General features: G+C 44.7%; 1 protein-coding gene across 7 annotated transcripts in view; it reads right to left on the bottom strand.

The window, feature by feature from the left end:
• Window positions 1-26,510, bottom strand: part of LOC122557603 (SH3 and multiple ankyrin repeat domains protein 2-like) — a 1,564,835-nt gene that overhangs the window by 1,014,137 nt on the left and 524,188 nt on the right. For all 7 annotated transcript variants that reach the window (XM_087996234.1, XM_087996235.1, XM_087996236.1 and 4 more), the window contains one exon: window positions 2,959-3,250. In XM_087996234.1, the coding sequence (XP_087852360.1) occupies window positions 2,959-3,250 (292 nt within the window). The remainder of the gene's footprint in view (window positions 1-2,958; window positions 3,251-26,510) is intronic.

Genomic DNA, 26,510 nt, shown 5'->3' with positions numbered 1-26,510 from the left:
CTACCCTTGTCCTTTTTTTATAGAAGTGGTAGTGAGTTTGTAAATGACCAGGAGAAAGTGAGGACTACAGATGCTGGAGAACAGAGTCAAGAGTGTGGTGCTGGATAAGCACAGCAGGTCAGGCAGCATCCGAGGAGGAGGAGAATCAATGTTTCGAATGTAAGCTCTTCATCAGGAATGCGGTGGGTGGGCCCCAAGGGGGCTGAGAGGTAAATGGGAGGGGGGGTGATGCTGGGGTCAAGGTAGCTGGGAAGGTGATAAGTAGATGAAGGTGAGGGGTAATGATGATGGGTTGGAGAGGAGGGTGGAGCAGATAAGTGGGAAGGAAGATAGACAGGTAGGACAGTTCATGACGACGGTGCCGAGCTGAAAGGTTGGATCTGGGATAAGGTGGGGGAGAAGGGAAATGAGGAAACTGGTGAAATCCACACAGATGCCCTGGGTCCCGAGGCAGAAGGTGAGGCGTTCTTCCTCCAGGCGTCAGGTGGCTAGGATTTGGCAATGGAGGATCCCAGGACTTGCATGTCCTCGGCGGAGCAGGAGGGAGGAGTTGAAGTGTTCGGCGTGTATTCCAGCTATGTTCTCTGAAATGTTCCGCAAGTTGGCGTCCTGTCTCCCCAATGCAGAGGAGGCCATGTCTAGGTTTGGAAATGACTGTTTAAGGAGCCCGGGTGGATTTCTGCAGTGTATCTTGTAGATGGTACGCACTGTAGAAAGGTAGCTAGTTGTTTTAGAAGTCTTGTGTCACATGTGAGGATGATGTGGTTCACCCAAGACAGTTGATTGGCCATAACCAGTGCCTCAATACTGGGGACATTGGTTTGAGACAGGACATTGATATTGGACTGAAGATCCTGTCGGTGAACTTGTGGAACTTGATGCCAGCATTTCTTGTGCTACTTCTCAGGGGATTTGAGGTGGCTGCTGCAGGATGTTATCCATGTCTCTGACACATACAGGATTGCTAGTAATGCTGCTGGCCTGTAGACCATGAGCTTGGTGTTAGGTTTCAGATCTTTTTCAGGTCTGTCTGCGTATCGCAGGACCCTGACAAGATTCAGATCAGGACATTTTTTTGAATTGACTCAGGAGAGGTAGACATCACTGATTTGATTTGACTTATTGCTGGGATATTACTGAGATACAGTGAAAAGTATTGTTTTGCAAGCTCTACAGGCAAATTATATCATACGAAGTGCATCAGAGTAACAGAACAGACAGCCAGCATTTATTGCCTGTTCCTAGTGGCCCCTTGACAAGGTAATGGTGAGCTACCTTCTTGAACCCCTGCTGTCTTTGAGTAAAGGTAGACTCAGCATGCTGTTAGGGAGCGAGTTTGAGGATTTAGATGCAGCGACAAGTGAAGGAACAGTGTCTGATGTACACCCCATGGGACAGAAGGTTAGGAAGGATTTCTAGAGGCTGGGAAAACAATCACCTACAATGGAGGAATTAAAATCAGGAGGTGCAAAAGGCCACAACATGGAGGTGAGCAGCAATTGCAAGCAGCTCACAGCTCTCTATTAACTTTTTATTAACTTGGACTGGAGATTTTCATAATCACCTTGAGTCTCAGAAGCTTGGGCCACTTGTCTTTAACTTGTGATTGGCGCATGAACACAGCCAGTGTATTGGTCTGTCATGGCCTCTTCACATTTACCCACACAGCCTCACAAAGTGGATTCTGAAATCCTATCTTGGCACAATCCTAGACATCTGTGTAAGCAAATGCTTTAAGTCTGTCAAAATACATTTCAAAAGCAACAATCCCCAAGACAAACATAGAACATTACAGCGCAGTACAGGACCTGTCATACCAATCTGAAGCCCATCTAACCTACACTATTCCATGTATGTCCATATGCTTGTCCAATGATGACTTAAATGTACTTAAAGTTGGCGAATCTACTACCGTTGCAGGCAAAGCATTCCATACCCTTACTACTCTCTGAGTAAAGAAACTACCTCTGACATCTGTCCTATACCTATCACCCCTCAATTTAAAGCTATGCCCCCTCGTGCTCGCCGTCCCCATACTTGGAAAAAGACTCTCCCTGTCCACCCTATCTAACCCTCTGATTATCTTATATGCCTCTATTAAGTCACCTCTCATCCTTCTTCTCTCCAACGAAAACAGCCTCAAGTCCCTCAGCCTTTCCTCGTAAGACTTCTAGCTGGGTCTAGTTGATTTCTCAGTATTGTGGTCCACAGTGTGCTGGTACATCAGGTTAGGTACTGAACGGGTGTGAAAATTGTGGAGGAGTAATGAAAGTGATATTTGTTATTTTGCTGTTTGTACCAGGTTCGATACTTTAATTAAAGTTGATGATATGGCATTTGAGATGAATGCAAGAAAAGTTCACTTGCCAGGAAGGTCAAGAGTAGGTTCAAGCTCTGATGAGAAGCTTGGGAAATGGCAAGAGTTATGATAAAAGACAACAAAATGTAACAAAAATTAACTTCAGGTTCAATATTTACACCTGGTTTGAATAAGTGATGCCATTAGAAAAGTAAATGGGGGACGTCCATCTCGCTGAAGGGGAGATTGAAACTGAATGTGAAGTCAAGAGATTTCAGATATTTGGCTTCCTCAGGCAATGAGAAACATTTTGTCAAGGAACAGAGAGCTAACCCAGCAAAAGAAAAGGGGGAAATCGCTATTCACAAAGGAAGATCGTTCAGCCCATCATGTCTGCCTGGTTCTTTTTCGATCTGATTCATCCTCTGGCTGACTTTTAGGCCAGACCTTCTAATAATCCCCTTTTTAGTATTTTATTAAATTCTATTTTGAAAGTTACATTTGAATTTGCTGCCATTGCCTTTTAGGCAGAGTATTCAGATCTTAAAATCTCACCACAGAAAACAAAAAGCTCCTCTGCCTTTTTTTTAGCGCCTGTCGATGAGGCGGGAAAGCAATGAAAGCTGTTAGTACCTTGTAGTGCAGTGAGGTTTCCGTACCTGATCTGCCTGTGCTGTGGCCTCTGACAGTCTTCTCCAATCCGGTTCAGGGATGGTGAACGGCTCCGTGAGCCACTGTTTACAGTGCCATTAGGATTGTTCTGCATCTGTTGCAGTCGTTGTGATGAAAGGCTTCGGTGTGAAGTAGCAGATGTGTTCCCCGTCCAGTCTGGGATCTCGTTCACATTCAGGTTATTGTCACTATTTGAACGGAGAAGGACTCGCGGTGCAGAAAGAGTGCTCTGAGGTCCCCTCCTCCGATTGGAGTAAGTCGGTGCCTCTCGAAAGGGTACTGTAAAGGAAAAAGGAAATTAAGACAGGATTAGATTTTAATCAACATTTTTCATTTTTATGACTGGACTATTGACCAGAAACTCAACTGGACTCACCACACAACCACAGTGTCTACAAGAACAGGTCAGAGACTAGGGATACCGCGGCAGTAACTCCCGTCCTGACTCCCCAAAGCCTGTCCCACCATCTACAAGGTACAGTCAGGAGTGTGATGGAATACTCCCCATTGACCTGGATGGGGGCAGCTTCATCAATATTCAAGATGTGGCGCCATCCTGGACAAAGCAGCTGCCTGATTGGCACCACATCCACAAACATCCACTCACTCCACCACCGACACTCAGTAGCAATAGTGTGTACTATCCACAAGATGCACCGAATAAATTCACCAAAGATCCCTCGACAGCACCATCCAATCCCACGCCAACTTCCATCTGGAAGGACAAAAGATACATGGGATAAAGCTTTTCCCCTCAGTCCTCCCATTACAGCTACCTCCTGAAGAGTTATTGTTCCAATTCATTGTGTTGCTGAGATGGGAAAATCTTCACTTCTTCAATGCAAGAGAATTTAGAAAGAAAACTTTTAAGCCACCTCCAGCATGTCTCGCACTCATATGGACATTGGACCATTCAAATTTCCGAAGTTCACGTATTCTGCTCAGTGCAAGCAATTCAATCAGATTCCCATGGAATGGCTTACACAGGAACACATACACACCAACTGTTGATAATAATGCACACACATCAAAGCACCCCTCGTTTCTGCACTGTCAATGTTCCCTTTGGAGATTAATACAAACCATTCCCCTTAAAATTTTGTGCCAATTTTATATAATTGCAAGAGTCTCTTTGGGGAAGAATAACAAAAAGATGGGGTACTGGGCTAATGGTCGGATACTTGGTAGTGTGGATGAGCAGAGGGATCTTGGTGTCCATGTACACAGATCTCTGAAAGTTGCCACCCAGGTAAATAGTGCGGTGAGGAAGGCATATGGCGTACTGGCTTTTATTGGTAGAGGAATTGAGTTCCGGAGTCCTGAGGTCATGATGCAGTTGTATAAGACGCTGGTACGGCCGCATCTGGAATATTGTGTGCAGTTTTGGTCGCCATACTATAGGAAGGATGTGGAGGCATTGGAACGGGTGCAGAGGAGGTTTACCAGGATGTTGCCTGGTATGGAAGGAAAACCGTATGAGGAAAGACTGAGGCACTTGGGGCTGTTTTCACTAGAGAAAAGAAGGTTTAGGGGTGACTTGATTGAGGTGTACAAGATGATTAGGGGGTTAGATAGGGTCGACAGTATGAACCTTTTCCCGCGTATGGAGTCGGGTATTACAAGGGGGCATAGCTTTAAATTAAGGGGGGGTAGATATAGGACTGATGTTAGGGGTAGGTTCTTCACTCAGCGAGTCGTTAGTTCATGGAATGCCCTGCCAGTAACAGTGGTGGACTCTCCCTCTTTATGGGCATTTAAGAGGGCATTGGATAGGTATATGGAGGATAGTGGGTTAGTGTAGTTTAGGTGGGCTTGGATCGGCGCAACATCGAGGGCCCAAGGGCCTGTACTGCGCTGTATTCTTCTATGTTCTATGTTCTATGTACAAATTAACAGGAGAAAATGAATGGACCAAAAAGGAAGTTAAATCTGACTGAATTTAAATAAAAGCCACAAAGAATACTTGAACTGTTTAAACACTGAGTACCACTTCTGGTGAGAATTGCATCTTACTATTTTGGTGTTGCTTTGTAATTAAGCCACCACAATGTCTTACAGCAATGGGATGCTATACTCAGGGATGTTGTGGTACTCAGGCATGAAAAAAGGCCCAGCTACACGCTGAGATCTCCAGTCCCACAGTTACAATTGTAGGTACTTGTAGTCAACATGTCCAGATATGGCAGAACTCTGGAGCAGGTGGGACTTGAATTCAGACCTCCTAGCTCTGAGTAGTGACACTATTACTTGGTGATCCAAGAGGATAACAAATACCAACTGGATTTCTCAGCCCTCAGTTGTTAGCCAGTCAAGGTTGCAAGGAGAGATGGGGTAAAACCAGAAGATCTGCCCAATCAAACTCACCCCCAACACCAGGACTCACTCCTGACACCCAGACTCTCACCACAAAGCCCACATCCTCACCCCAATACCCAGACTCCCACTGCCAAATCTCAAATTCCCTCCCCCAACACCTAAATGTATACTCCCACACCCAAACACGTGTCTCTAACACTCAGACAGATTTTGCCTGAAAACCATCCTGTGAAGCACCTTGGGATGTTTCTTGACTTAAAGAGGGGGGCTATCTAAATGTAATTTGTGTTTGTTAAAGGTTCAGACATGAAGAGCCAAGGGCAAATGGCAGCTGCGGAGCCATACCCAAGGATGAGTCAGCTCTATCTGCAGAATAAGGAAGATTACCATACAGCTCACTTGAAATTAAAACTAACTCTCCCCATCCACACTGGCTGGTTTATTTTGTAGGTCATACAGCAGAAACTTGTCAAATGATATTCTTTCCTGTGCTGCTGGCTGAATTCTAAAGACATTGTAGAAATCGAGTTCACAACTGAACTGGAGATAAGAAGCAGCTGTAAGTTTGTAACAACCAGGGTTAATAGGAATGCTGAGACACGTCCTTCTCCATGGAATTTCATTCATCACATTAACTCTGTTGGAAATTATCTAATCTTCACCCTTTAAAATCCTACAACAATCTGAAAATCCTGAAGAAATCAGTCTCACCTACAAAAAGACCCCATATTTATACAGTACCTTTAACATAATAAAACATCCCAAGCCATTTCAGGAAAGCACCATGAAGCAACATTAGATACTAAACCACAGGAGGCCATGTACCAGGCAGCTGAACAAGAACCTTGTTAAAGAGGGAGATTTTAGGGAATGACTTGGAGCAGGAGAGACGAGGCAAGGGTGGTAATAGAGGGGGGGGCAGCGGGGGAGAGATTGAATCCTAGATCTGAAGGCCAAGACTGAAGGCACGGCCACCAATGCTGGAGTGATTGAGATTGTCAAAGGCTGCAGACAGATTGAAAAAAAGCGAGGAGGCACATGGGATATCATCTGTGACATTGATAAGGAGACTTCTAGAACTGTGTCAGAGGAGGGAGTCTGGCTGGAGAGATTCCAACATGGAGTTCCAGGATAGATAAGTTTGGATGTGTATGAGGTGGGGGCAAGGATATATAAGGAGTTTGAAGATGAAAGGGAGGTTGAGAATGGGCTAGGAGTTGCAAAGTCAGTGCGGTTAAAGAGGGAGAGTGAGATCAAATATAAATAGATGGGGACAATAATTGCAGAGAGTACCATTAATGATATTAATTAACATGGAGAGCAGAAAGGGAGGTTGAGTGGTCAGGAATTGAAAGGGATGAAGTTCAACTTAGCAGGAAGTCTATCACAAAGACACAGTGACCTGAGGGCATGATGGAAACAGGAGAAAAACAAGACAGAAGAGGAAGTAGAGAGCAGGTTCGAGAGGGCTCTGGAGGAGGTTATAGCTGGTGGGCCATGTTGGAAAGGAAACAGCAGAGGCCACTGACAGGATGGTCTCAGGCCTACCTGAAACCTGTTGTGAATCTTCAACCAGTTGAAGACAGTATTGGACATGGCTCAGCTCCTTCCGAGAGAGTGCTGCATTGTCAGAAATGCTAGCCTTTAGATGTGACATTAAACTGACGCCCTACTTGCCCTGTTGGAGTGGTTGTAAACAATGTCAGGGCAATATTTCAATCAACAAGGTGAATTATTCTTGGTGCTTTGTCTAGTATTTATTCCTCAATCATCATCACAGAAATGGATTATTTTGTCATTATTACAGTGGGGTCTCTGGGAGATTGTTCTGTGTAAATTAGCTATCATATTTCCTTCATTACAACAGCGGCCACACTTCAAAAGTACTCCATTGATTATAAAGCACTTTTGGGGTGATTGGTGGTACTGGAAAGCTATAGAATTGAAAATCTCCCTTCTTTTTAAAACAGGCTGTGCCATATAAAAATCTACTCTCACACGAACCCTCACCCTAACCTGCAGCAATAAATTCAGAAATTGCAATTCAATGTCATTCAGAACCGTCATTCATTTGCATAAACAGTGGTGGCAGAATTTTCTAGCCTGTACCAATTGGCTCCAGCTCTACAAAGGTAAAGGTGCTATTGTCCAGCTCTCCTAAAGACACGGCTGATGACGGTTTAACTTACGGGTCACAATACCTCAGGCAAGAGGAAAGGTTGAGAAGGAGTCTTTTGTGATGACCTCAGCCAATGGTGTAGCAATTGTTGGTATCACTCGGTATTGTAAATCAGTTGTCCAGCCAACCGAGTTAACCAATGCCACACAAAACCTCATCCAGAGGGGAGGCCTTTTCTCCATGAATCAGTGTTCATTTCTTTTTGCAATGCTGTTGGGTCAGAAACGAGTAGCTCAATACGAGCGAACAGCTTATATCCCCACCTTCGCCCAGTTCCAGCCTTCCAGCTCAGCATCGCCCCCATGACCTGTCCTACCTGCCAATCTCCCTCCCCACCTATCCACTCCACCCTCCTCTCCGACCTATCACCATTATCCCCATCCCCATTCACCTATTGCACTCTCAGCTACCTTCCCTCCTGCCCTACCCCCCTCCCATTTATCTCTCCACCCTCGATGCTCCCTGCCTCAAAAGGGCTTTTGCCCGAAATGTCGATTTTCCTGTTCCTCGGATGCTGCCTGACCTGCTGTGCGTTTCCAGCACCACTCTAATCTTGACTCTGATCTCCAGCATCTGCAGTCCTCACTTTGTCCTAAATTGTCAATTTAGGCCTTTGCCGTGCTTTCACGTCAAATATTCAATTTGAATCAAGAATGAGGGCAGAATCAAATAATCCTGTGATACATTTCAGTTTAAATCCACAATTGTTTATCATTTGCCATGTATTTCTATTTTCCCTGCTGCTTGTAAGTGTTCTACTGCACAAATGTTCTTAATTTCTGTGACTATCATTAAAGAGTTTCTTCAACACCTCAAAGTGACTTCCGTTCTACTGAAAGTCAGATGTCTTTCCAGCTATGTGATGCGTAGGCATCAGGTATGTGGGTGTTTTGCTTTCTTTTACAAACATGAATCCACATGCTCACTGTCACAGTCACACTCTCGCACCAGAAGACTTCAGCTGGTCATCAGCTGGCTGAATCAACACTCAAGCACCTCCTGTTTTTTTTAAAGTCACACGTAAACCTGGATTTGCACATAAAATATCAATGATATTTCCTGAGGAAAGCTGACTCCTTAAATGATCCTGTTCAATAGCTTCATGCATTCTACAATGAACCCAAAATCTATTGAATATTTTTGATACTTTGTGGAATTTTTGTTGTTAAATTCAGCATTGCATCATTACACTGTAAGGCTTTTGACCAGTAATCTTGTTAAACAATTGACAATTAATTTTGGATGCAGGTTATAAAAACTAAATTGAACTAGTCTTTTCCAATGAAATTATTACAAATGAATTAATTAGGTGCTGACCTGCCATAAACAGAATAAGCATGCATTCAGGCATTGAACAGTCCTGTTTCACTGATTAGAAACTCTTGTTTCACAGCAGGTACATAAATAAGAAACCATGTTTTTTTCACAGCTAATTGTGGCAGTTATGGCATAATTCAATCTCTCAAGATAGTCTCAGTTAGGCTGCCTTGCACTATCAATCACCAGAAGTAATTGTGTGCAAAGTCTCCTCTTTCTCTTTTTTATCACTTGTCAAACCGAGTACTGCGCGGAGTTGCCTGACAGAGAGAAATCTGCTGTGCTCAATTAGCTTGTGGATATAAAATGATCAAATTGAATATTGGTCAAACATTTTGTTAAAACAGAACATTAAAAATAGAAACCTGAAAAGTTATTTTGAAATATCTTCAATTAAGTCTTCAATTAAAATCTGAATATTAACGTCACCACACTTATAAATCCCTTCTTAAATTTGCCAGAATATTCTTTTTGCACAGATTGCTTACCTTCTATCTTTAAGGCATTCAACAAAGATTTCATATTTCCCCAGTTTCAGCTCTCCACTACCCAGTTTCGAAATGCTTTAGTTGCCAGAACCCTAAAAATAACAGCAGGTTCCTGGGAACAGAGTGGTAGCACATATATCTGGGCATGCAAAATCCAGAAGAAGTCTGGTGACAAAGCCCACCCCACATTCTGTCTGTCAGCTGGGAACCAACTGTGCGTAGACTGAAGCTGTTTGAAGCTTTGCTGTGTTTCAGAGTATTAGTCATGTGAATATCAGCACAGGCTTTATACGCTGTATTGCATTAAGCACTGAACTGATGAACAAGCACAAACAAATGGGTCAAGAATACTATGAATGGAATAACAGTTTGCCTTGCTAATATTTGTATTTTAAGATGGTTTGCTTTAGATCAAAGACATTTGAAATAAATTTGGAATCAAATCACTGATTAAACCAACACCTTGTTAATCCAGTTATAACTTACTTACTCATCACGTGCAAAATTAATTTATAAAGTTATTAATGTATTCATAAAGACATAATATGCAATAATTTCCCTGAAGCAATGATTTACTAATTCACACAGTATCAATTTTCATTCAAGTAATTAAACTAAGCAAGAAAACCATTTATTCCCGAGTGTCTTATGCTCTCTGACAACCCCTTAAGAAGATATTTAAATACTTCAAAGTCCTGTTGTGTGTTTGTAAATCACATTCCATATTTCATATTTTATGAAATAATAGATGAAGACAAAGCAACTATTAAAATGTTAATGAACACTTTGAAAGAGGACAGAGATAAGGAAAATGTTTTTCTCAAAGTGTTGTGCACCTTGAGAACACTCTGCCTTAGAAGCCAATAGAGTTGGGGTCATTGGGTATATTTTTGGTGGAGGTAGAGAGATTCTTGTCAGGCGGTGGGGGTCAGGGGTTATTGGGGGTAGATAGGAATGTGGAATTTGGAACAAACAGAATAGTCACGATCATAGTGAATGGGAGATCAGGCTTGAGGGGATGAACGGCCAACTCCTGCTCTTGTTCCTTTTCTTTGTATTTATTTATTGTCATTCTGTCACTAAATGATATACTCATTGTATTCACTGCTCGAAGTACATTCAAATGTTGGCCACTTATACAGAATTATTTTCACATCTTTGAAATAGTGGAAGTTCTTTTTTAAACATCTTTTGTATGCAGAGATTTCAATACGGGTTTTCACAAAACTAAACTTAAAAATAGAAATTGATAATAAATGCGATATTGTTCCAAACACTTCAATTATAAGCTGAATGCCTTCCCTAAAGTATCAGTTACAATTCTCAGCATTCCACATTCAATGGAAATGGAACAATATTCCCCTGATCTTTATGATGTGATGTTATGGTTTCTGGAGTGGGTGCCATTTTATTGGAGCTACATTTTTTGGGTCAGATAATATTTTCAAAATAACATATAGACTGCACTTCCAAGCTACAAAGACAGAAAATAATATGTTTGTTCATTCATCAGTCTGAGTCTGGGAGACCGTGTGTGCAGGAAAGGCTCCCATCTGCAGAAACATGAGCTCCAGGATTTGCAGTTTGAGCAGTGGCTGCAGACACGGTCTCACATCCGTGGGTCTGAGAGTTACACAGACAGCATAGAGAGAGAGCTGGCCACACACAGATTAGGGACTGGTGGAAACCAGGGAATGGGTGACCACCAGACAGTTCAAAGAGAATCGTACAGGAGTTAAAGAGTCCCCTGAGATTCTGCTCACAATTCAGTTTTCCATTTTGGAATACCTGATGAAGGGCTTTTGCCCGAAAAGTCGATTTACCTGCACCTCGGATGCTGCCTGACCTGCTGTGATTTTCCTGCACCACTCTAATCTAGACTCTGATCTCCAGCATCTGCCGTCCTCGATTTCACCTTTCCATTTTGAAAGCTGATGAAGGCTCTGGTTCCTCAATGGGAACCTGAGGTGTAGTTGCAGTGCACAGGAGGATGAGAGTAGCGAGGACAGGGACAGGATTTCACAGTCACAGGAGTGTGCTGGCAGACAGCAAAGTGGTTTGATGTGTGTTTATGTCAACGCCAGAAGTATCAGAAATAAGGTAGGTGAGCTTGCAGCATGGATAGGTCCCTGGGACTTCGATGTTGCGGCCATTTTGGAGACATGGATAGAGTAGGGTGAGGAATGGATGTTGCAGGTTCCAGGGTTTAGATCTTGCATCAAGATCAGGGAAAATGGTAAAAGATTGGCCTTGTTAGTCAAGGATAGTATAACGGTGGCTGAGAGAACTTTTGATGAGCACCCGTCTACTGAGGTAGTGTGGGCTGAGGTCAGGAACAGGAGAGGAGAGGGCAGGAGAGTTTTTTATAGGCCTCCACAGAGTTCCAGGGAAGTGGAAGAGGGGATTGGCGAAATTATTCTGGGATAGAGTGAAAGGAACAGGGTGGTCATTATGGGGGACTTTAACTTTCCTAACATTGACTGGAAATGCTATAACTGAAAAATGTGTTGCTGGAAAAACGCAGCAGGTCAGGCAGCATCCAAGGAGCAGGTGAATTAATGTTTCGGGCATAAGCCCTTCTTCCTGAAGAAGGACTTATGCCCGAAACGTCGATTCTTCTGCTCCTTGGATGCTGCCTGACCTGCTGCGCTTTTCCAGCAACACATTTTTCAGCTCTGATCTCCAGCATCTGCAGTCCTCACTTTCTCCTGGAAATGCTATAACTCTAGTACATCGGATGGATCAGTTTTTGTCCAATGTGTACAGGAGGGTTTCCTGACACAGTATGTCGAAGGGTGACAAGAGGGGAGGTCACACTGGATCTGGTGTTTGGTAATGAACCAGGACGGGTGTTTGATTTAGCGGTAGGGGAGCACTTTGGAGAGAGTGACCATAATTCAGTTACATTTAGTTTAGCAATGGAAAGGGATAGGCAATTATAATGTGATTAGGCAGGAATTAGGATGCATAGAATGGGGTAGCAAAATGCAGGGGATGCAGACAATAGAAATGTGGAGCTGGTTTAAGGAACAGATATGTCAGGCAGGGAGGAAGTGAGAAGATCAGGGAACCGTGGTTTAATACTAAAATTGTATCTCTTGTTAAGCAGAAGAGGTAGATTAATATGATGTTCAGACGAGGCGGTTCTGATGAGATGATGGAGAGTTACAGATTTGCTAGGAAGGATTTAAAGAGAGAGTTAAGAAGAACAAGGAGAGGACACATGCTGTCTTTAGCAAATAGAATAAAGGAGAACCCTAAAGCTTTCCATAGGTATGTGAGGAATAAAAGGATGACTCGGGTAGGAATAGGGCCAGTCAAAGACAGAAGTGGGAAATTGTGTGTGGACCCTGTGGAGATCGGAGAGGTGCTAAATGAATATTTCTCATCTGTTTTCACTCAGGAAAAGAAGAATGTTTTAGAGGAGAAGACTGAGATATGGACTGTTAGACTAGAAAGGATTGAGGTTAGTAAGGAAGAGGTGTTATCATTTCCAGAAGATGCAAGAGTGAATAAGTTCCCTGGGCCGGATGGGATTTATCTGAGGATTCTCTGGGAAGCTAGGGCGGAGATGGCGGAGTCTTTGGCTTTGATCTTTGAGTCATCATTGTCTACAGGTCTACAGAGGACTGGAGGATTGCAAATGTCGTGTCTGTGTTCAAGAAGGGCAGCAGAGATGACCCAGGTAATTATAGACCAGTGAGCGTTATGTTTGTTGTAGGAAAAGTTTTGGGAAGGATTATGAGAGATAGGATTTATAATCATCTAGCAAGCAACAATTTGACTTCAGATAGTCAACATGGTTTGTCAAGGGCAGTTCATGTCTCACAAACCTCATTGAGTTTTTTGAGAAGGTGACCAAGCATGTGGATGAGTGTAGGACAGTTGACGTGGTATACATGGACTTCAGTAATGCCTTTGATAAGGCTCCACATGGTAGGCTGATGGAGAAAACGCAGAGACATGGAATTGAGGGTGATTTAGCAGTTTGGATTAGAAACTGGCTTTCTGTAAGAAGGCAGCGAGTGGTGGTTGATGGACAATATTCAGCCTGGAGTCTCGTTACTAGTGGTGTGTCACAAGGATCTGTTTTGGGATCACTGCTGTTTGTCATTTTTATAAATGATTTAGCCGCAGGCATAGGTGGATGGATGAGTAAGTTTGCAGATGTCACTAAAGTGGGTGGAGTAGTGGACAGTTTGGAAGAACGTTACAGGTTGCAGGGGGGCTTGGATAAACTGCAGAATTGGGCTGAGAGGTGGCAAATGGAATTCAATGCAGCTAAATGTGAGGTGATGCACTTTGGGAAGAATAACAGGGCGGCAGAGTACTGGGTCAATGGAAAGATTCTTGGTAGTGTGGATGTGCAGAGGGATCTTGGAGTCCATGTACATAGATCCCTGAAAGTTGCCACCCAGGTTGATAGTGCTGTTAAGAAGGCATACGGTGTGATAGGTTTTATTGGTAGAGGGACTGAGTTCCGGAACCGTAATATCATGTTGCAACTATACAAAACGCTGGTGCGGCCACATTTGGAATATTGTGTACAGATCTGGTCCCCATATTTCGGGAAGGATGTGGAAGCATTGGAAAAGGTGCAGAGGAGATTTACCAGGATGTTGCCTGGTCTGGAGGGAGGGTCTTATGAGGAAAGGCTGAGAGACTTGGGTCTGTTCTCATTGGAGAGAAGAAGGCTAAGAGGGAATTTGGTACAGACATACAAGATGATCAGAGGATTAGATAGGGTAGACAGTGAAAGTCTTTTTCCTAGGATGATGATGTCAGCGTTTAAGAGAGGGCATAACTACAAATTGAGGGGTGATAGATTTAAGACAGATGTCAGAGGCAGGTTCTTTACTCAGAGAGTGGTAAGGACATGGAATGCCCTGCCTGCTAATATAGTTAACTCAACCACATGAGGGAGATTTAAACAATCCTTGGATAAGCACATGGATGATGATGGGATAGTGTAGGGGGACGAGCTGAGAATAGTTCACAGATCGGCGCAACATCGAGGGCCGAAGGACCTGTTCTGTGCTGTATTGTTCTATGTTCTATAGAGTTGGCTCTAGTAGAGAGAATAGCAACTTATAGGCAGATTAGTGGCAGGTGAGATTCTATACAGAGAAGTATGAAATGATGCACTTTGGTCAGAAGGACATTAAGGACAGTATAAACTAAAGGGTATAATTCTAAAAGGGGATGCAGGAGTGATGGAGCCTGTGTGTATATATGCATAAATCATGGACAGATGGAGAGAGCTGTTAGTAAAGCATGCAGTGTCCTTGGCTTTATTAATAGGGACAATGGAGTAGAAGATCAAGGAGGTGATGTTGAACTTGCACAAGACTCTTGTTAAACTTCATTCGGTGCATTATGTGCTGTTCTAAGCACCATATTATCAGATGCATAGATCCATACTGTCATATAGCACAGCTACAGACCCTTCGGTCCAACCCATCCATGCTGACCAAGTTTCCCAAACTACACTAGTCTCATTTGCCTGCATTTGACCTATATCTCTAAACATTTCCTATCCATGTTGTTGTCCAAATATCTTTTAAATATTGTAACTCGACCTGCATCTATCACTTCCTCTGGCAGTTCATTCCACATCCGAACGACCCTGTGTGAAATACATCCTGCTCTCACCTTAATAAAAATATGCTCGCTAATTTTAAACTCACCACCCTTCGGAAAATAGCTATTTCCTCTATCTATGCCCCTCATGATTTTATAAAACTCTCTAAGGTCACCCTCAACCTCCGACACGCCAGGGAAAACAGTCCCAGCCTAACCAGCCACTCTTTGTAACTCAAATTCTCCAGACCTGGTAATATCTTTGTAACTCATGTCTGCACCGTTTCCAATTTAATAATATCCTTCCTGTAGCAGGGTGACCAGAGCTGCACACCGTACTCCAAATGTACTCCAAATCTACAAAATGATTAGGGGTTTAGATAGGGTTGACAGTGAGAACCTTTTTCCACGTATGGAGTCAGCTATTACAAGGGGGCATAGCTTTAAATTAAGTGGGGATAGGTATAGGACAGATGTTCGGGGTAGGTTCTTTACTCAGCGAGTCATGAGTTCATGGAATGTCCTGCCAGTAGCAGTGGTGGACTCTCCCTCTTTATGGGCATTTAAGCGGGCATTGGATAGGCATATGGAGGATAGTGGGCTAGTGTAGGTTAGGTGGGCTTGGATCGGCGCAACATCGAGGGCCGAAGGGCCTGTACTGCGCTGTATTCTTCTATGTTCTATGTTCTATGTGGCCTCACCAACATCCTGTATAACTGCAACATGACATCCCAACTCCTATACTTAATGCTCTGAGCAATGAAGGCGAAATGCCTTCTTCACTCTGTCTACCTGTGACATCACTTTCAAACATCCATGTATCTGAATCCCTGGGTCTGTGGATACATTGGAGAGAGTGCAGGAGTGATATGTAAGAATGTTTCCCAGAACGAGGAACGTCAGTTACAAGGACAGCTTGAAGGAATTCCTTGGAGAAAGTACAGCTGAGAGGAAAACTAACTGAAGTTTGCAAAACCCAGAGTAACCCAGACAGAGTAGATCAGGTGAAGTTATTTCTGGTTGTAAAAGGAAATAAAAATGGAGGATATCGATTAAAATGATATACAAATGAATGAAGGTTGATGTGAGAAAAATATTTTTCAGTGAGTATTTAGTGTCTGGAAGGCACTGTGTGAAAATGTGGTGGAGGCAGATTCAATTGGGCATTCAAGGTGATAACTCAAATAAAATAGTGTGCAGGATATAGGGGAATTCAAGAGATTAGCACCAGGTCATGATGCTTATTTGAAGAGCCAGTGCAGGTATGATGGCCTGACTGGTCTCTTTGGAGAAGTGCAGGAAAGGTTCACCAGGACGTTGCCTGGTCTCAAGGACAGTGGCTATGAGGGAAGGTTCATCAATGACGGTCCCTCAACCACCTTCATCAATAACTGTCCCTCAACCACCTTCATCAATGGCCTTCCTTCAACGACGTTCATCAATGGCCTTCCCTCAACTACTTTTATCAATGACCTTCTCTCAACCACCTTCATCAATCACCTTCTCACAACCACCTTCATCAATGGCCTTCCTTCCACCACCTTCATCAATGACCTTCCCTCAACTACTTTTATCAATGACCTTCTCTCAACCACCTTCATCAATGACTGTCCCTCAACCACCTTCATCAATGGCCTTCCTTCAACCACCTTCACCAATGGCCTTCCCTCAACCACCTTCATCAATGACCTTCTCTCAACCACATTCATCAATGGTTTTTCCTTAACCACCTTCATCAATGACGGTCCCTTAACTACCTTCATCAATGGCCTTCCTTCCACCACCTTCGTCAATGACCGTCCCACAACCACCTTCATCAATGGCCTTCCCTCTATCACCTTCATCAATGGCCTTCCCTCTATCACCTTCATCAATGACCTTCCCTCTACCACCTTCATCAATGGCCTTCCTTCAACCACCTTCATCAATGGCCTTCCCGCAACTACTTTTATCAATGACCTTCTCTCAACCACCTTCATCAATGACCTTCTCACAACCACCTTCATCAATGACCTTCCCTTAAACAAATTCATCAATGACCGTGCCTCAACCACCTTCATCAATGGCCTTCCTTCAACCTCCTTCATCAATGACCGTCCCTCAACCACCTTCATCAATGGCCTTCCCTCTACCACCTTGATCAATGACCTTCCCTTAACCACCTTCATCAGTGACCGTCCCTCAACTTCCTTCAACAATGACCTGCCCTCAACCACCTTCATTAATGGCCTTCTTTCAACCACCTTCATCAATGACCTTCCCTCAACTTCCTTCAACAATGACCTGCCCTCAACCACATTCATCAATGACCTTCTCTCAAACACCTTCATCAATGACCTTCCCGCAACCACCTTCATAAATGTCCTTCCCTCAACCACCTTCATCGATGAACGTCCCTCAACCACCTTCATCAATGACCGCCCTCAATCACCTTCATCAGTGGCCTTCCCTCAACCACCTTCATCAATGACCTTCCCTCAACCACCTACATCAATGACCGTCCCTCAACCACATTCATCAATGGCCTTCCCTCAACCACCTTCATCAATGACCTTCCCTCAACCACCTACATCAATGACAGTCCCTCAACCACATTCATTAATGATCTTCTCTCAACCACATTCATCAATGACCTTCCCTCAACCACCTTCATCAATGACCTTCCCTCAATTACTTTTATCAATGGCCATCTCTCAACAACGCTCATCAATGGCGTTCGCTCAACCACCTTCACATATGACCTTCTCCCAACATCCTTCATCAATGACCTTCCCTCAACCACCTTCATCAATGACCTGCTCTCAAACACCTTCATCAATGACCTTTCTTCAACCACCTACATCAATGACCTTCCCTCTACCACCTTCATCAATGACCATCCCTCAACCACCTTCATCAATGACCTTCCCTCTACCACCTTCATCAATGACCATCCCTCAACCACCTTCATCAATGGCCTTCCCGCAATTACTTTTATCAATGACCTTCTCTCAACCACTTTCATCAATGGCCTTCCTTCAACCACCTTCATCAATGACCTTCCCTCAACCACCTTCATCAATGGCCTTCCTTCAACCACCTTCATCAATGATCATCCCTCAACTTCTTTTATCAATGACCTTCTCTCAACCTTCTTCAATGACCTTCCCTCAACAACCTTCATCAATGACATTCCCTCAATAACCCTCATCAATGGCCTTCCCTCAACCACCTTCATTAATGACCGTCCCTCAACCACCTTCATCAATGGTCTACCTTCAACCACCTTCATCAATGACCTTCCCTCAACCACCTTCATCAATGGCCTTCCTTCAACCACCTTCATCAATGACCTTCCCTCAACTACCTTCATCAATGATTGTCCCTCTACCACCTTCATCAATAGCCTTCCTTTAACCACCTTCATCAATGACCTTCCCTCAACTTCCTTCAACAATGACCTGCCCTCAACCACATTCATCAATGACCTTCTCTCAAACACCTTCATCAATGACCTTCCCGCAACCACCTTCATAAATGTCCTTCCCTCAACCACCTTCATCAATGACCATCCCTCAATCACCTTCATCACTGACCTTCCCTCAACTACTTTTATCAATGACCTTCTCTCAACCACCTTCATCAATGACCTTCCCTCAACCACCTTCATCAATGACCTTCCCTCAAACACCTTCATCAATGGCCTTCCTTCAACCACCTTAATCAATGAACGTCCCTCAACCACCTTAATCAATGGCCTTCCTTCCACCACCTTCATCACTGACCTTCCCTCAACTACTTTTATCAATGACCTTCTCTCAACCAGCTTCATCAATGACCTTACCACAACCACCTTCATCAATGACCGTCCCTCAACCACCTTCATCAATGGCCTTCCTTCAACCACCGTCACCAATGGCCTTCCCTCAACCACCTTCATCAATGACCTTCTCTCAACCACATTCATCAATGGTTTTTCCTTAACCACCTTCATCAATGACGGTCCCTTAACTACCTTCATCAATGGCCTTCCTTCCACCACCTTTGTCAATGACCGTCCCACAACCACCTTCATCAATGGCCTTCCCTCTATCACCTTCATCAATGACCTTCCCTTTACCACCTTCATCAATGGCCTTCCTTCAACCACCTTCATCAATGGCCTTCCCGCAACTACTTTTATCAATGACCTTCTCTCAACCACCTTCATCAATGACCTTCTCACAACCACCTTCATCAATGACCTTCCCTTAAACAAATTCATCAATGACCGTGCCTCAACCACCTTCATCACTGACCTTCCCTCAACTACTTTTATCAATGACCTTCTCTCAACCACCTTCATCAATGACCTTCCCTCAACCACCTTCATCAATGACCTTCCCTCAAACACCTTCATCAATGGCCTTCCTTCAACCACCTTAATCAATGGCCTTCCTTCAACCACCTTAATCAATGACCTTCCCTCAACCACCTTCATCAATGACCTTCCCTCAACCACCTTCATCAATGACCTTCCCTCAACCACCTTCATCAATGGCCTTCCTTCAACCACCTTCATCAATGGCCTTCCCGCAACTACTTTTATCAATGACCTTCTCTCAACCACCTTCATCAATGACCTTCTCACAACCACCTTCATCAATGACCTTCCCTTAAACAAATTCATCAATGACCGTGCCTCAACCACCTTCATCACTGACCTTCCCTCAACTACTTTTATCAATGACCTTCTCTCAACCACCTTCATCAATGACCTTCCCTCAACCACCTTCATCAATGACCTTCCCTCAAACACCTTCATCAATGGCCTTCCTTCAACCACCTTAATCAATGGCCTTCCTTCAACCACCTTCATCAATGACCTTCCCTCAACCACCTTCATCAATGACCTTCCCTCAACCACCTTCATCAATGACCTTCCCTCAAACACCTTCATCAATGGCCTTCCTTCAACCACCTTAATCAATGGCCTTCCTTCCACCACCTTCATCAATGACCTTCCCTCAACTACTTTTATCAATGACCTTCTCTCAACCAGCTTCATCAATGACCTTACCACAACCACCTTCATCAATGACCGTCCCTCAACCACCTTCATCAATGGCCTTCATTCAATCACCGTCACCAATGGCCTTCCCTCAACCACCTTCATCAATGACCTTCTCTCAACCACCTTCATCAATGGTTTTTCCTTAACCACCTTCATCAATGACGGTCCCTCAACTACCTTCATCAATGGCCTTCCTTCCACCACCTTCGTCAATGACCGTCCCACAACCACCTTCATCAATGACCTTCACTTTAACAAATTCATCAATGACCGTGCCTCAACCACCTTCATCAATGGCCTTCCTTCAACCTCCTTCATCAATGACCGTCCCTCAACCACCTTCATCAATGGCCTTCCCTCTATCACCTTAATCAATGACCTTCCCTCTACCACCTTCATCAATGGCCTTCCTTCAACCACCTTCATCAATGGCCTTCCCGCGACTACTTTTATCAATGACCTTCTCTCAACCACCTTCATCAATGACCTTCTCTCAAATACCTTCATCAATGACCTTCCCTCAACCACCTTCATCAATGACCTTCCCTCAACCACCTTCATCAATGGCCTTCCTTCAACCACCTTAATCAATGAACGTCCCTCAACCACCTTCATCAATGGTCTTCCTTCAAATACCTGCATCAATGACCTTCCCTCAACCACCTTCATCAATGACCGTCCCTCAACCACCTTCATCAATGGCCTTCCCTCTACCACCTTCATCAATAAACTTCCCTCTGCCACCTTCATCAATGGCCTTCCCGCAACTACTTTTATCAATGACCTTCTCTCAACCACCTTCATCAATGACCTTCTCACAACCACCTTCATCAATGACCTTCCAACAACCACCTTCATCAATGACCTTCCTTCAACCTCCTTCATCAATGACCGTCCCTCAACCACCTTCATCAATGGCCTTCCCTCAACCACCTTCATCAATGGCCTTCCCTCTACCACCTTCATCAATGACCTTCCTTCAACCACCTTCATCAATGACCTTCCCTCAACTACTTTTATCAATGACCTTCTCTCAACCACCTTCATCAATGACCGTCCCGCAAACACCATCATCAATGACCTTCCCTCAACTACTTTTATCAATGGCCTTCTCGCAAACCACCTTCATCAATGGCATTCACTCAACCACCTTCATCAATGACCTTCCCTCAACCTCCTTCAACAATGACCTTCTCTCAAACACCTTCATCAATGACCTTCCCTCAACCACCTTCATTGATGAACGTCACTCAACCTCCTTCAACAATGTCCTGCCCTCAACCACCTTCATCAATGACCTTCTCTCAAACACCTTCATCAATGGCCTTACTTCAACAACCTACATCAATGACCTTCCCTCAACCACCTTCATCAACACCTTCCACCCCGACCTCAAATTCACCTGGACAGTCTCAGATTTCTCCCTCCCCTTCCTTGACCTTTCTATTTCTATCTCAGGCGACCGAATCAACACGGACATCTACTACAAACCGACCGACTCCCACAGCTGCCTGGACTACACCTCCTCCCACCCTGCCCCCTGTAAAAACGCCATCCTATTCTCCCAATTCCTTCGTCTCCGCCGCATCTGCTCCCAGGAGGACCAGTTCCAAAAAGGTGCAACCCAGATGGCCTCCTTCTTCAAGGACCGCAATTTCCCCCCCGACGTGGTCAACGATGCCCCCCACCACATCTCTTCCACTTCCCGCTCCTCCGCCCTTGAGCCCCGCCCCTCCAACCACCTCCAGGACCGAGCCCCACTGGTCCTCACCTACCACCCCACCAATCTCCATGTACAGCGTATCATCTGCCGTCATTTCCGCCACCTCCAAACGGACCCCACCACCAAGGATATATTTCCCTCCCCTCCCCTATCAGCATTCCATAAAGACCACTCCCTCCGTGACTCCCTCGTCAGATCCACACCCCCCACCAACCCAACCTCCAATCCCGGCACCTTCCCCTGCAACCGCAGGAGGTGCAAGACTTGCGCCCACACCTCCCCCCTCACCTCCCTCCAAGACCCCAAAGGAAACTTCCATATCTGCCACAAATTCACCTGCACCTCCACACATATCATCTATTGCATCCTCTGCACCCGATGTGGCCTCCTCTATATTGGGGAGACAGGCCACCTACTTGCGGAGCATTTCAGAGAACACCTCTGGGACACCCGGACCAACCAACCCAACCACCCTGTGGCTCAACACTTCAACTCCCCCTCCCACTCCACCAAGGATATGCAGGTCTTTGGACTCCTCCATCGCCAGACCACAACAACACGATGGTTGGAGGAAGAGCACCTCATCTTCCACCTAGGAACCCTCCAACCACAAGGGATGAACTCAGATTTCTCCAGTTTCCTCATTTCCCCTCCCCCCACCTTGTCTCAGTCAAATCCATCGAACTCTGCACCGCCTTCCTAACCTGCAATCTTCTTCCTGACCTCTCCGCCCCCACCCCAGTCTGACCTATCACCCTCACCTTGACCTCTTTCCACCTATCGCGTTTCCAACGCCCCTCCCCCAAGTCCCTCCTCCCTACCTTTTATCTTAGCCTGCTGGACACACTTTCCTCATTCCTGAAGAAGGGCTTATGCCCGAAACGTCAATTCTCCGATTCCCTGGATGCTGCCTGACCTGCTGCGCTGTTCCAGCAACACATTTTCAGCACCTACATCAATGACCATCCCTCAACCACCTTCATCAATGATCTTCCCTCAACCACCTTCATCAATGACCGTCCCTCAATCACATTCATCAATGACCTTCCCTCAACCACATTCATCAATGGCCTTCCCTCAACAAGCTTCATCAATGACCTTCCCTCAACTACTTTTATCAATGGCCATCTCTCAACCACCTTCATCAATGGCATTCGCTCAACCACCTTCATCTATGACCTTCTCTCAACCTCCTTCATCAATGACCTTCCCTCAACCACCTTCATCAATGACCTGCTCTCAATCACCTTCATCAATGACCTTCCCTCAACCACCTTCATCTATGACCTTCTCTCAACCTCCTTCATCAATGACCTTCCCTCAACCACCTTCATCAATGACCTGCTGTCAATCACCTTCATCAATGACCTTCCCTCAACCACCTTCATCAATGACCTGCTCTCAATCACCTTCATCAATGACCTTCCTTCAACCACCTACATCAATGACCTTCCCTCTACCACCTTCATCAATGACCTTCCCTCTACCACCTTCATCAATGGCCTTCCTTCAACCACCTTCATCAATGACCTTCCCTCAACAACCTTCATCAATGACCTTCCCTCAATAACCTTCATCAATGACCTTCCTTCAACCACCTACATCAATGACCTTCCCTCAACTACCTTCATCAATGATTGTCCCTCTACCACCTTCATCAATAGCCTTCCTTAACCACCTTCTTCAATGACCTTCCCTCAACTACTTTTATCAATGACCTTCTCTCAACTACCTTCATCAATGACCTTCCTTCAACCACCTACATCAATGACCTTCCCTCAACTACCTTCATCAATGATTGTCCCTCTACCACCTTCATCAATAGCCTTCCTTTAACCACTTCTTCAATGACCTTCCCTCAACTACTTTTATCAATGACCTTCTCTCAACCACCTTCATCAATGTCCTTCCTTCAACCACCTCCATCAATGACCGTCCCTCAACCACCTTCATCAATGGCCTTCCTTCAACCACCTACATTAATGACTTTCCCTCAACCACCTTCATCAATGGCCTTCCTTCAATCACCTACATCAATGATCTTTGCTCAACCACTTTCATCTATGATTCTCCCTCAACCACATTCATCAATGACCTTCCCTCGTTTACCTTCATCAATGATTGTCCCTCTACCACCTTCATCAATAGCCTTCCTTTAACCACCTTCTTCAATGACCTTCCCTCAACTACTTTTATCAATGATCTTCTCTCAACCACCTTCATCAATGATCTTCCCTCAACAACCTTCATCAATGACCTTCCCTCAACCACCTTCATCAATGACCTTCCCTCAACAACCTTCATCAATGACCTTCCCTCAACTACCTTCATCAATGATTGTCCTTCTACCATCTTCATCAATAGCCTTCCTTTAACCACCTTCTTCAATGACCTTCCCTCAACTACCTTCATCAATGATTGTCCTTCTACCATCTTCATCAATAGCCTTCCTTTAACAACCTTCATCAATGACCTTCCCTCAACTACCTTCATCAATGATTGTCCTTCTACCATCTTCATCAATAGCCTTCCTTTAACCACCTTCTTCAATGACCTTCCCTCAACTACTTTTATCAATGATCTTCTCTCAACCACCTTCATCAATGACCATCCCTCAACTACCTTCATCTATGGTCTTCCTTCAACCACATACATCAATGTCCTACCCTCAACCACCTTCATCAATGATTGTCCCTCTACCACATTTATCAATAGCCTTCCTTTAACCACCAACATCAATGGCCTTCTCTCAACCACCTTCATCAATGGCCTTCCCTCAACTGCATTTATCAATGACTTCCCTCTACCACCTTCATCAATGGCCTTACTTCAACCACCTACATAAATGACCTTCCCTCAACCACCTTCATCAATGACCGTCCCTCAACCACCTTCATCAATGACCGTCCCTCAACCAGCTTTATCAATGGCCTTCCTTCAACCACCTACATTAGTGGCCTTCCTTCAATCACCTACATCAATGATTTTCGCTCAACCACTTTCATCTATGACCGTCCCTCTACCACCTTCATCAATGACCTTCCCTCAACCACCTTCATCAATGACCTTCCCTCAACTACTTTTATCAATGGCCTTCTCGCAACCACCTTCATCAATGGCATTTCCTCAACCACCTTCATCGACGAACGTCCCTCAACCACCTTCATCAATGGCATTCGCTCAACCACCTTCATCAATGACCTTCCCTCAACCACCTTCATCAATGGCATTCGCTCAACCACATTCATCAATGACCTTCCCTCAACCTCTTTCATCAATGCTGAAAATGTGTTGCTGGAACAGCGCAGCAGGTCAGGCAGCATCCAGGGAACAGGAGAATCGACGTTTCGGGCATAATCCCTTCCCTGAAGAAGGGCTTATCCTGAAACGTCGATTCTCTTGTTCCCTGGATGCTGCCTGACCTGCTGCGCTGTTCCAGCAACACATTTGCAGCTCTGATCTCCAGCATCTGCAGACCTCACTTGCTCCTCATTCATCAATGACCTTCCCTCAACCACCTTCATCAATGACCTTCTCTCCAACACCTTCATCAATGACCTTCCCTCAGCAACCTTCATCAATGACCATCCCTCAACCACCTTCATCAATGGCTTTCCTTCAACCACCTTCATCAATGACCTTCCCTATACCACCTTCATCAATGACCGTCCCGCAACCACCTTCATCAATGACCTTCCCTCAACTGCTTTTATCAATGGCCTTCTCGCAACCAACTTCATCAATGGCCTTTGCTCAACCACCTTCATCGATGAACGTCCCTCAACCACCTTCATCAATGGCCTTCCCTCAACCACCTTCAATGACCGTCCCTCAACCACCTTCATCAATGGCCTTCCTTCAATCACCTTCATCAATGACCTTCCCTCAACCACCTTCATGAATGACCTTCTCTCCACCACATTCATCAATGACCTTCCCTCTACCATCTTCATCAATGACCTTCCTTCAACTACTTTTTTCAATGACCTTCTCTCAACCACCTTCATCAATGACATTCTCTCAACTCTATTCATCAATGACCTTCCCTCAAACACCTTCATCAGTGACCTTCTCTCAACCACCTTCATCAATGACCGTCCCTCAACCACCTTCATCAATGGCCTTCCCTCAACCACCTTCATCAATGACCTTCTCTCAAACACCTTCATGAATGATCTTCCCTCAACCACCTTCATAAATGACTGTCCCTCAACCACCTTCATCAATGGCTTTCCTTCAAACACCTTCATCAATGACCTTCCCTCAACCACCTTCATCAATGGCCTTCCTTCAACCACCTTCATCAATGACCTTCCCTCAACAACCTTCATCAATGACCGTCCCTCAACCACATTCATCAATGACCTTCCCTCAACCACCTTCATCAATGACCTTCCCTCAACCTCCTTCATCAATGACCTTCCCTCAAACACCTTCATCAATAACCTTCCTTCAACCACCTACATCAATGACCTTCCCTCTTCCGCCTTCATCAATGACCGTCCCTCAACCACATTCATCAATGACCTTCCCTCATCCTCCTTCATCAATGACCGTCCCTCAACCACATTCATCAATGACCTTCCCTCAACCTCCTTCATCAATGACCTTCCCTCAACCTCCTTCATCAATGACCTTCCCTCAACAACTTCATCAATGACCTTCCTTCAACCACCTTCATCAATGACCTTCTCTCAACCACCTTCATCAATGACCTTCCCTCAGCAACCTTCATCAATGACCTTCTCTCAACCACCTTCATCAATGGCCTTCCTTCAACCACCTTCATCAATGATCTTCCCTCAACTCCTTTTATCAATGACCTTCTCTCAACCTTCATCAATGACCTTCCCTCAACAACCTTCATCAATGACCTTCTCTCAACCACCTTCATCAATGACCTT

This window comes from Chiloscyllium plagiosum, unplaced genomic scaffold, assembly GCF_037043375.1.
Source record: "Chiloscyllium plagiosum isolate Xiang-an unplaced genomic scaffold, Cpla_swu_hap1 HiC_scaffold_18, whole genome shotgun sequence".
NCBI lineage: Eukaryota > Metazoa > Chordata > Chondrichthyes > Orectolobiformes > Hemiscylliidae > Chiloscyllium > Chiloscyllium plagiosum.
Note: the sequence above shows the minus strand (reverse complement) of the source record. Positions and strands in the feature narration are given on the sequence as shown.